Here is a 13060-nt window from a genome sequence, read left to right as displayed (position 1 = left end):
GCATCTCTCATAGCTGGGGCACCGTCAGTTGCAACACTGACTCTCTTCTTAATCAGTACAGAAGCTTTGCCAAGAGCAGGATCAAGAGCTCCTTTTACATCTGAAGCTTGAGTCATATCCTTCAAAGCAATCAGGTCTTTCACGTCTAGATTATTTGTTAAAAAACAAACAAATATGGCTAGTTGTGGTTTGCTTCAATGTATGTAAATTCGTCCAAGAACCAGTGCTGAGCAATTCTTTAAATCATGTTGAAAGTTGTTCATGATGTCAGCGCTGTTTACAGAAATTCGTCTTTCCACTGTATGTCTGGACACAGGGATTTGTTCAATCATTTTGTGCCATTTTCTATATTCTGGGTCTAAAACTGAAATTACTTAGCAATATTTTTCTTAATGAATTCTCCTTCTCGGAAGCTTTTTCCGAGCAATATTGAAGGCCAAAATAAATCCAGCCTCTGTTGTTACATCTGCCTCTTTAATAAGCATTGACAGAACTTGTTAGAACATTGCTAAGACATTGCTTGGTTTGACTGTTAAACTTTTCTTTTAAAGACAATATTTGGTTCGCCTTAACATGGAATCAGCAGGATATTGTTCGAAGAAAGAACTGTGATTTGTTTCATAATGGTGCTTAAGATTACTGACCTTGAACTGGGATAATGTTACTTGACACAAAAGACAACATTGGTTTACCATTTCTCTCCACAAAAACAAACTCCTCTTCCCACTCTGCCTTAAATCCCCTATTCTCGTCTTCATATTTATGTTTTTCAGACGGCATAATAACTATTAAAGGGTCTCACTTAAAAAGAAACTAATAATGTTCACACAAATTAACTTGTGCACTGTAAAAAACTGATAGAACCACACGTATGTCTAAAGCATTTTACGACGTACATAGGCATTTTATTATATAGCTCTTTCCAATATTCTTCCACAACTGCGGCTCCCAAAGGTCGTCTAGCTGCCCACCTCAGGTATAGAGTAACATATATCTCGAACTTCACAGTGTACAGTGTATTGAAAAACTAGATAGCGTAATACGTAACACAGCATTTAAGAATCTATTAGCTTAGTGTAGTACTGTTGATTAATCATTTAAATTTATTAATTTTATTAATTTTCTTGTTAATCCCCAATTAAATTGTATTTAATTGATTAACAAGAAATCATGCCCCAGACTAGAGCAGCAAAACAACAGGCACAAAGAAGCAGAAGTTTGCTTTGGCTCAAGGAAGAACCGGAGGGCATGATTCTCCAATGCATCACAACCTAAAAAAATGTGCAACTCATGAAATGTTTGCAGACATTTCTGGAATAAGACATGATCTAGCCAAGGAGGATGTCTTTGTGTGTGCTAGGTTCAGAGAGTGTGAAGAAATTAGGTGCCACTCAGCATTCTGATGGGAAGGAATTAAAATGGGGGCCCATCAAGCTAGGCATGCCAAATATAATTTTGATATTATATACTTGGATTTCAGGAAAGTTTTGATACTGTTGATACATAAAAGGCTGCTATACAAATTGGAGCAGTGGAGCAAGGGGAAGTTATGGCTATGGATAAAGGGATGGCTGAGTGGGAGAAGACAGAGTTGTTATCAATGGACATTGCTCTTTGTAGACTAATGTTATTAGTGGAGTACCCTAGATTTAAAAATTCTAAGCCACACCAAAATTCTTGCCCGACCCAATTAGGCTTTATCAAGACCTTCAGTGTAAAACCCTAAACAGTGCTCCTAAAGCAAAAACCCAAATTCGCAATAAAACATCCTCGCGACTATTTATTTTTCTAATTTTTATTTTGGTCCTAGCCACTGAATCCCAGGAAAGTAGGTGGCAGGATCTGCCAGAGTACTGTTTCAATCACTGGTAACACCGGACTGGCATCCCCGTGGCCGGTATTGGTAACGTCAGGCCCCACTAGGGGCCCGGCGGCTAACAGGCTGGATGAACAATGGGCACAACATACTACATAGTACATATCCCACACACTTTTAAATCTCTGGCTTGGCCGATACAGAGAACATACGTGGAGATGGGAGAAATCCCAGGAACCGTTAGACCCTCAACATACCAAATACCCCAGGTTTCAGTACTGGGCCCACTGCTGTTTTCTATATTTATCAATGATACCGATGAAGCATATCGAGCAAAATGTCCAAATTTGCAGATGATACAAAGGTTGCTAGGTGGTGAATGACTGTAATGATGGTACGCTACTGTAACGGTCTAGAAAAGTTAAGGCAGATGGGCTGAAAAATGGAATTTGAAGTTTAACATTTGCAAAGTACTGCATATGTGAAGCAGTAACCACAAAATAACGTAATAACTGTGTGGTCCTACACTCTAGGCGGAAAAAAATGAAAAAGGCCTGGGGGTAATTGTAAAGTCATATATTAATGACTATATGGTTTTGTCAATCATATGCAGGAATTTTGCTAGCAGGGATAAGAAGGTGATTGTATAAGCCAGGGGTGGGCAACCTCCGGCCCACGAACATGCGTAATCCGGTCCACGGTCATTTTCAAATATATTTATTATTATATATATTATTGAATTAATGGAATTTTTGAAGTAAATTTAGAAAATATTCTATGCAGTGCCACAACAAATATCGATCCAGCTATTGATTCACTGATAAAAATAAACAGCATTAAATCTCATTAAATATCATAAAAAGAAAATATTGCAATTTTTGTTACTGGAATTGTATTTGTATTTTGTTACTATAAGTATAAATATTACAATAAATAACATAAAACTGCTTGTGACAATTTTTTCATTACACGCCATTTTTTTAATAATCCTAAGAATCGTGGAAGGCAAAAAAAAAAAAAAAAAAATTGGCCTATATGTACCTCACAGACATTTTATTTCGCCCATCATTTATAAAAGTTGTCCACCCCTGGTATAAGCCAATGGTCAGGCCATATCTTGAGTACTGCACACAGGACTGCAGGCCTCATTTTAGGAAGGATATAGAGCTGCTGGAATGAGTACACAGAAGGGCAACAAAATTATTATTATTATTGTTAGCCATATGGTGCAAGGAAGCCTGTGGCTCATGCTGCACCAGCCAAAAAAAAAATTTTTTTTTTTTAATTACCCTGAGAGAGAGAGAGAAAAGTAGAAAGGAATCACCAAGAAAAAGAAGAATGATGATATCCAGCTCAGGACCCTGGATGTGCCAAGCCCATACTCACCAGAAATGAGCCCCTGGGTTAGGGAAACAGAGGGGTGCTCTTTCCAAGAAATGCTTCAATTCTGAAAACTGCAGTCTGGGCAACAGGCGCCTGTATGATGATCTGACTGAGGTATTTAAGGGTTTGAATGGATTGAGCATGCTCAGTGCTACGATTCTACCTCTTCCTTAGACTATGCACATTAGGGGGCATAAATTTAATTTGAGGAAGGATTGTTATAGAACGGAAGTGCAGAAGTTTGCCTTTAGCCAGCGGGTGGCTGAATGTTGGAACAACCTTCCATCTTCTGTTGTGGAAGTGGATAGTTTGAACGAACTCAAAGAAGAACTACATAAACTATAGAAGAGGATAGACATGTGATGGGGGAAGGGTTTTTTTGGTTGATTCACTATAAGTTTGCTTTCTTGTATCATTTGCCACTATTAATACTAATACAGAAAGTGGTTATTGATGGACGCTGCTCTTCTTGGACTAATGTTATTAGCAGAGTCCCTCAGGGTTAATTGCTGGGCCCTTTGCTATTTCACATATATATTCATGATAATGATGAAAGCATATCTGGCTTAATGTGTATTAAGCCATGTGTAGTGTGTATTCTAATGATATGAAGTTTGGTAGAACGGTTACTCATAGTAATCAGGATCTCATAGTAAACGGTTACTCATAGTAAACAAGATCTAGAAAATTTAGGCAAATAGGCTGAAAAGTGGCATTTGAAGTTGAATATTGAGAAATGGAAGATACTTCATATGGGTAACAGTAATCCAGATTAATGTATGACTTGTGTGGCACTACACTCAAGGTATCGGAGAATGAGAAAGACCTGTGGGTAACTGTGCAGCCAGATAGGAAGTTCTTAGAGCAGTGCAGATAAACTGACAGAACAGCTCATGGGGCTTTTGTCAATGATATGCAGAAATTTTGTCACCAGGGATAAGGAAGTGATTAAACCAAAGTATAAGCAATGGTGAGGCCACATATTGAATACTGCATATAGGTCTGGAGGCCTCCTTTTAGGAAGGATGTGAATCTGTTGCAAGGGCCACAGAGAAGAGCGAGATTGGTAAGAGGACCAAAAGGGTAGTCTTACCTCAAAAGACTTCAGTTCTGTAAACTACAGTACCTGGAGGAGACCTGATTGAGGTGTGTAAGGCTTTCAACGGATTGTGTAAGCCTGATGCTAATGGAATCCATCCTCTTCCTCACAATACAGATATGAGAGGGCATAAATTTGGACTGAAGAAAGATGTTTGCAAGGTAGATGAATGGAAATTTACCTTCAGCCATCTGGTGGTTGATTGTTGGTAGAAACTCCTATCTAGTGTAATAGAGGTAGGTAATTTGAATAAATTCAAGGAAGAAACAAAATGTTAGTAGGGATGTAATGGTGAAATGGGAAGTGTTGGCTCTTTTTTATTTGGCTGATGCTCTAAATTGTTGCATTTTTTTTATCATTCCCACTACTGAAAATAATCTTAACAAATAGCTAGGGCTTACAACATGAAAAACAATTGCATTTCTCTTATTCGAAAAAAAAAAAAAAAAAAAAAAAAAAGAATGCTTTTTCAAGTAAGAAATTTATTCACAAATCACAAATAAGAAATTTACCTAACAAGTGAATATGATTATTCATAACAGAATAAATGAATATTATTCTTCATAACAGAATAAGAGAAAGTTATTCTTCATTAACAGAAACAGCTTCATTTTGAATAACAAAATTATTTTGATTTGCAAATATGCATTGTTTTGAATAAATTTTGCCCAACACTGCTCTCATAGTTAGCTCTATTATGCCTAAGCTATGATTAATCCTTAACAGCATTTCTTAGCTTGTAGAAATTTTATATGGATGCACTCAACAATAAAACTGCTGATGAATGTCTAACCTATGCTCTAAAATTTCCCCAACAACCAGCTTATATAAATGGTACTAATTATTAAATATTTGTTCTGCTTCACAAATACTTAGATAACCTGGTTTGAGAGAAATACTCTACAGAGATGTCTGATCTGCTTTCAAAGAGGTACAAATTATAAAAAATTTAAGAAATTTTAAAAATTTACAATTTTTTACACAATTTTTTGAACTTTTTTTACAAATAAATTGTAAAAAATGTTTTAAAAATTTGTAAAAAGTTGCAAAAATGAAAAAAGCAGTGCCACAATTGTGGTCAAAATAACATGGTTACAAAAAAATTGTTTTGTGGCTATGTTATTAAGATCATAATTGTGGCAACCTAGTGTACAGTTTTGTACACTAGGTAAGCAAAAAAACTATTCTGAGAACTATTTAATAAATTTTTAAACCTGCACAGAGCATTTGTAAACTCTGTATATGCATACATATACTAACCACTTTATTATAATGGCAGTCCAGAATAATCAATTAATGATAATGAAGTGAAAATAATGCAGAATTAGAGAAACAGCTCTTTTGAAAAAATCTCAAAAATGTTTCTGAGAAACCAGTAGTCAACTATTCAAAGCTTCTTCATTTTGCAACCCTGCTAGTTTCTGATCTAAACTCACCAAGCCCTTGCAGAATTTAAACTCACCAAGGCATCAAGAATTTATTTTTATGTTTTTATTATTATTATTATTAGCCATATGGTTGTTGTTGTTATTTAGTTTTTAGGAGCATTAGCAACTAAGGCCATATTGCTCCAGAGATATGCGGTGGTCATTCCCTGACCTTTTCACATCCTCCGTATTTGGTGGTCATGGGCTCGAACCCCGGTCTAATCAAGAAGCGTGTGCTACGCACTGCTGCTACTGTCAAACTGGCTACGGAGGTGCACTAGCCATATGGTGCAAGGAAGCCTGGGGCTTATGCTGCATCAGCCAAAAAAAATTCCCGAGTTACACTGAGAGAGAGAGAGAGAGTCAGAAGTAAAAGGGAATCACCAAGAAAAAAAAGAATGACGATATCTGGCTCAAGACCCTGGGTGTGCCAAGCCCATACTCACCAGATTTGAGGCCCTGGGCTTGCTGTTTTTCTTTGCTTTAACGGTTTTTACCAAAAAATTATTAGTAATATATATTTTTATTTAAACAGAATTAATTTTATATTAAATAATACAAATATAAAAATTTAAAATATATACTTCATTTGCAAACAAAGAAAGGAGAAAAAAATTGCATCATAACAGTTGTAATTTAAAAACCATTATATTTTTAAGCCAAACTAATTAGTTCGAAATGCTTTAAATCTTGCTAGAATAATCATATGCTCCCCTTCAGTGGTTGGTATCACAGGTTAAAATAAATGGTGTTGATTACCAAGAAGAGTCAATCCCATGCTTCTTGAAACACTCAATAACAATTATATGCGGCTACACCATATGCATCATCCTGGTGAAACAGATTTCCCATATAAACATAGATTGACATCCACTAGCACCTCATTCCTCCCAATCACAGAGAATAATTAGCACTTCATGTGGTTTCTTTTATATACCGAGATGGAATTTGGCCAAGTCTCACCATCCAAGTTTTTTACTCCATTCTGAATGATCCCCTGGATTTCTAATGCTAAAGCAGACATTACTTATTCTTTGGCAACAGATTCTTCTTCAATACTCCATATAATAGAGCGTATAATGCACTGTGGCAAAAATTGCAATGGTTATCCAGTATTACATTCCACATATTATTCTGTTTCTTTTTATTTGATTTTTCATTGTTTGGCTTGTCTAAAATACCTCTTGTTCTATTGTACAACAATACCTGTTTTTTCAATAAACGTCCACTAGGCAAGCAGCACTAATCACATCCCAAATTTGGAAATAACATGAGTCTCATACCCTCTAAAGCTCAGTAACCAATATTGTAGGTGTTTATATTAGAGTTCATATGTTTACAAAGTTTTAAAACTTTCTTACTGCTGTTCACTAACTAATAAATTAAAAGTGAAAAAAATAAGATAACCTATTAAAAGCATTAAAAATGAATATCATGCATTCTCTTCCTCCCCCTGCCCCCAACATATACATAACCAGCCTGGCAATACCATCCCTTCAACATTGCCATACCTACCAGAAAGTCATCATGTTTTATGGAAACATTCTTGAAATTGGGATCAAATGGTGCACGAAAAGAAGCATACTCAAAGTTTCCAAATCGTTCTTTTAATCGCTGAATATGGACTTCTAATTCTTCAAGTGCATTTTCATAAGTTCCTTTCTTTTTTGTTTTTAATGGAGTAGGCAATTTCTTTGATAAAAGGAAACATTGGATTATAGGAACCCATGCTCTAGAAATATAATAATTATATAGTTATAATATAACATATAAAAGGTAACAATTTTAGTTACAAAAAAAATATAAATAAATAAAAGCAACTGCACCACAAAATACACTTTCCAATGTCTATAATTCTTTTTTTTTTTTTTTTTTTTTTGTGCAATAACAATAAAATACAATAAAAGTATTTCAAAAAATCATTTAGCATATATATGTTTATAAAGGACATTTAAACCATCATCATTTATCATTAAAAACATTTTGGGATTCATTAAACAGGACAACATGCATATTTTGCTAAGATGTATACAACTACAGGTGACTTCCACTTTGTGCACCCCTGACAACATATTATAACATGGTTTACATTTTAAAAAATTGAAAGCAAAATATTTTTATACTAAAATACCTGGAAGAAAGACATACATGAGTAACATTGGGTGGGAATGATCCCACTGAGCTAGGTGCATACACACTTTGTTATGTGCAGATCTACCATCTCCCTTCTCCCCACAAGTTGGTAATGAGTTACCAGGAGGTCATATCTCGTGCTGGTTCAAATTTGTATATACATAGTTTCACTGTAAAAGCATTACTGATGGTCAGGACAGACAAAGCATATGAGACTGGAGGAATGGACATGAAGGCAATCCATAACATCAATAAGGCCTGGAATAAATCTTCCCATCTTGTATAAAGGATGTCTGACAAAAACTATACCAAGAAGTCATACTGGACTCCCCTGTTCAGTTGTATGAGCTACCCAATACAACTGAATGCATCAGTCACATAGCAATTGTAGCAGGTGTCATTAGAGCCATTGCAGATGATATAGAGAATTTGCTAACTTACCACAGCAAGTTCCTTGCCAATGATGCCCTACAGGAGTTAGATCTTCATGTTGCTTTTAGAAAATACAAAAGTCTGGGCTCACTCACATGAGGGTTTTAACTATCAAAGTGACCGAAGAGGCACTTTCACTAAACACTTAGAATTTCTTGAAAGAGCATGAAAATCTCTTTTTATGAGAAAGTGATGTAAAGAAAGGCAGTGACCACTTATTTGGGTGCTAATAAAAATTTTTGCATAAAAAGTGAAAAAAGGGTGAGCAGTCCACCGCTGATTCACTTTTCAACATGGGGGGGCTCTGTGGAGCCCCCATATCATCATCATCATCATCAGCCATTTTCAATCCACTGCAGGATGAAGGCCTCTCCAGCAACTTTCCAGTTGCTTCTGTTTTGAGCACTGGACATCCATTTACTACCCACAAACTCATGAATTTCATCTATCCATCTCCGCCTTTGTCTTCCAGGTTTTCTTCTAGCTCCTCTTGGATACCATTCTGTTATTTTCTTAGTCCATCTGTCATCATGTCTTCGAGCTATGTGTCCTGCCCAAGACCATTTTGAGGGTTTTTCTTAGTCCATCTGTCATCATGTCTTCGAGCTATGTGTCCTGCCCAAGACCATTTTGAGGAGCCCCCATAAGCATTATATATTCCTAAGGTATGAGGGGCTATCAAAAGGTTCATACTCTTACCTAGATATAATAGCCCTAGAAAGGTGAAACTTCACTAGAACTTTAATACTTTTCTATGTACTCTCCATGTTAGGTCCTTGAGGTTGTCACAGACATTCTCTCAGATATGCCAGACAAGCTGTACTTGCTATCTGGGAGTCTAAAACGCTGATGGAACTGATATTCGGGTGACACTCAAGTCAAGTGGACCCAATTTCGGCGAAGTCCGGACGGTCTCTGACAGCCAAATCCTCTGCTTGCACCTTCACGATGGTGGGACTGTTAGTAATCCTGGGTATAACCTCCATGCGCAAGTACATGGTGGGTGACCACCCAGGTGTGAACCAACGTAAGCAGGGGTCGAGGTGTGGGGCCCACACCACATGGAGGAACGCCGCCCCTCTATGTTACCAGGCAGTACTAGGTGGTAGATGACTCTCATCAACCGGTGAAATACCACCACTTTGCTTATTGGAGGCATGAAATGGTGGAACCCATGTTTAGTCTCTAGAGCTAAGTTCCGGTCAACCTTTCCCTATCTCTTCCATCATGCAGTATGATTGATGACTTTTGAGGTTATGATGAACGTCGTGGCGAGATCCAATATTCCTTACATTTCGAGGGTACAGCTCTAAAACGGTGTTCGCAGGCCGGCCGCTAGTTAGTACACCGGACTGAACCTATTGGTAACTCTCTAGGAAGCTTCCGGATCAGCTAGTGTATAATCGTGCTGCCTCTACTCTGCCAGATAGTGACTGGAGGGAGTCCGAGTAGTGTGTATGCGGGGAGCATTGTCAAGGCCACGTTATGTCAAGGATCTGGGTATATTCTTACCACATGTACGCCACATCCAAAAATTTCATTACTTCATACAGCATGTCCCACCTACTTTTTCTTACTATTGAATACACCATGAATTGTCAAACTAATAGAGCAAGCTTATCTGCGAAAAGATCTAAACCTCCCAAGGACTTCCTAATTCATTTCACAAATATACGTGGTCTCAATTCTAATCCCAACGATGTCCATTTCCACTTGCAGTCTGCCAAACCCCATGTACTTTTTCTGACAGAATCTCAGATATCGGTTGATTCATCTACTGCTCATCTCAGATGCCCAAATTATTCGCTGTATGATTCCTTTCGTCTCAAAGGTGGTACTTGTGCATATGTCCGTTCTGATATTCCCTGTCAGAGACTTGGCAATTTGGAATCTGCTCTCTTTGATCTTCTCTGGCTTAAAATCTCTCTACCTCATTGTGTCAAATTCATCTGTTGTCTCTACCGTTCTCCCAACTCCACTAATCACTTGGAGCTCTTTGACTTCCTCTCTTTGTAACTTGACTTTCTCCAGTCCAACTTTCCTAACAGTGAAGTAATTTTCCTTGGTGATTTTAATGTTCACAACTCCAGCTGGCTTCCGTTTTCTAGTCACACCGACCCAGCAGGTCGAGATGCTGAGGCTTTTGCAATTACTAATGACCTAGCACAGATTGTTCATTTACCTACAAGAATACCGGACAATCCTAATCATACAGCCAATACGCTTGATCTTTTTCTCACAAACAACCCTTCTAAGTACACGGTCAAAGTGAGAGGTCCTTTAGGCACTTCAGATCACAACTTGGTGATTGTCTCTTCTCCAATGGAACCTTTATCTCATGGCTATTCCCAACCACGTATTGTTTGGCATTACAAGAATGCAAAATGGGATGACCTGCGAGACTTCTTTTCTTCTTTTCCTTGGTCGGATTACTGTTTCAAAACTTCTGATGCCAACGTTTGCTCAGATCGTGTCAGTGAAATTATTCTTGCAGGAATGGAATCCTTTATCCCACACTCCACTTTAAAATCTCGTCCTTTATCTAAACCTTGGTTTTCCAATAAATGTGCTAAGGCTGTCCAAGAGAAGAATGTTGCATATCGTAATTGGCTTGTTTCTAATTCTTCAGTTTCATTTTCTGCCTACACCAAAGCTCGCAACAATTGTAAAGCAGTTATTAATCAGTCCAAACTAGAGTTTGAACAGGCTAAGAGTAGAAAACTTGCTTCTTGCCCTAATGGTAGCCGAGCATTCTGGTCTCTTGCCAAAGCTATTGGCCGCAACTTTTGCCCATCTTTGCTCCCACCTCTGTCCAAACCAGATGGTTCTGTTGCCACTTCAGCCAAAGATAAAGCTGACCTGCTAGCATCCCATTTTTCTTCCAGCTCATGTATTAATGATCTTGGTAAAACACCTCCCACCATTCCCAACACGCTCCATTCAATGCCTCCTGTGGTCTTCCGTCAAAAGGATATCAGAAGGATTTTGATGAATCTTGATGCTAGGAAAGCTCCAGGTCCTGATGGTATTTCTCCACTTGTTCTCAAAACCTGTGCTCCTGAAATTACTCCTATTCTTTGCCGCCTTTTTTCACTTTCTTATTCCAAAGGTGTTTTTCCTTCTGCTTGGAAATTTGCTCATATCCGGCCAGTTCCTAAAAAGGGTGACAAATCCCTCCCATCCAATTATCGTCCCATTGCAATTACTTCTACTCTTTCTAAAGTAATGGAGAAATCAATTAACCGCCAACTCTTAAACTACCTAGAAACCTTCCGTCTGATCAACGATCACCAGTATGGATTCCGTCAGTGTCGATCCACTGGAGATATTCTGGCTTATGTTACCCATTTATGGACTAATTTAATGGAAAGGTTCGGTGAAACACAAGTAGTTGCTCTTGACATCTCAAAGGCTTTTGATCGTGTTTGGCATAAAGGTCTTCTAAACAAGCTTCCATCTTATGGTTTGCCAACTGTTTTTAGTAATTGGTTATCCAGTTTTCTCTCTGATCGCTCACTGAGGGTGATGGTAGATGACTCTCTGTCTTCTAACTTCTCCACTAATGCCGGTGTCCCCCAAGGTTCAGTTCTTTCCCCCACTTTTTTCCTCTTGTATATTAATGACCTTATTCCATTGACTGGAAATCCTATCCATAGTTTTGCGATGATAGCACAATGCATTCAACTTTCCATTTTGAGAAACCTTGTCCTGCTCAATCAGCTTCAACTTCTCGAAAATCTGCTGCCAATTCCGTAAATGCCGATCTTCAGGTAATTCTCCAGTGGGGCAAAGACAACTTAGTTGATTTCAACCCTTCTAAAACTCAGTCTTGTCTTATATCTCACAAAAAGGATTCTTCTGCTCCTATGCTTATCTTTAGTGACACTCCGATTTCTAGGCAAAATGATATATCTCTTTTGGGGATTACGCTGACTTCTAATCTCTCTTGGCACAAGCACATTACAAATATTGCTTCCTCTGCATCTAAAAAACTTGGTTTTCTCTTTCGCTCTCGGCGTTACTTTTCTTCCAAACAGCTTCTCACTCTGTATAAATTGCAAATTCGCCCTGCCATGGAATATTGTTCCCATATCTGGGGTGGTGCCCCCAAAACCTCTCTCCGGCTTCTTGATTCCATTCAGAAGAGGGCAGTTAGGTTAATTAATGATTCATCTCTAACAGAGTCTCTCCACTCGCTTTCTCATAGACGCACTGTTTCTGCTGCATGCCTCTTCTACAGATACTTCCATGGGCACTGTTCTTCTGAATTGGCTTCTATAATTCCCGCTCTCTCTTTCAAAACAGTCCGAACACGTGCCGCCACCAGCCAACATCCATTTACTGTCCAACTTCAAACCCACAGAACCAACTTTTCATCTTCCTCATTTATTCATTCAAATGCCATTTTCTAGAATAACCTTCCTTCATACGTATTTCCTGAAAATTACAATCTACAGAAGTTCAAGTCCAATGTCAACAAATATCTTCTTTCGTCTTCTTAACCTCAAACCCAAGCACGGTACTAAGTACTATAGGTTCTAATACCTCTCGTGTTTGGGGTTCTCATAAAAAAAAAAAAAAAAAAAAAAAAATGTACAGTAACACATTTCCCCCATCTATGATCAGTTGTTTAATGCCTTGATCATAGAAGTCTGCACTTTTTGCCTGAAACCACGATTCCACTGACTTCCTGAGTCGAACCAAAGCAGCATCCATGCAATGGTTTCTTCATTTTTGAAAACAAGAAGTCTGATGGTGCTAGGTCAGGAG

General features: G+C 38.0%; 1 protein-coding gene across 3 annotated transcripts in view; it reads right to left on the bottom strand.

Moving 5' to 3' along the window:
* LOC150085473 (uncharacterized) overlaps positions 1–13060 on the bottom strand; it is a 620530-nt gene that overhangs the window by 253299 nt on the left and 354171 nt on the right. For all 3 annotated transcript variants that reach the window (XM_090374054.1, XM_090374052.1, XM_090374053.1), the window contains exon 13: positions 7241–7457. In XM_090374054.1, the coding sequence (XP_090230180.1) occupies positions 7241–7457 (217 nt within the window). The remainder of the gene's footprint in view (positions 1–7240; positions 7458–13060) is intronic.

Source organism: Mastigoproctus giganteus, chromosome 5 (assembly GCF_048544385.1).
Source record: "Mastigoproctus giganteus isolate SK-2022 chromosome 5, ASM4854438v1, whole genome shotgun sequence".
NCBI classification, from domain to species: Eukaryota; Metazoa; Arthropoda; class Arachnida; order Uropygi; family Thelyphonidae; genus Mastigoproctus; species Mastigoproctus giganteus.
Note: the sequence above shows the minus strand (reverse complement) of the source record. Positions and strands in the feature narration are given on the sequence as shown.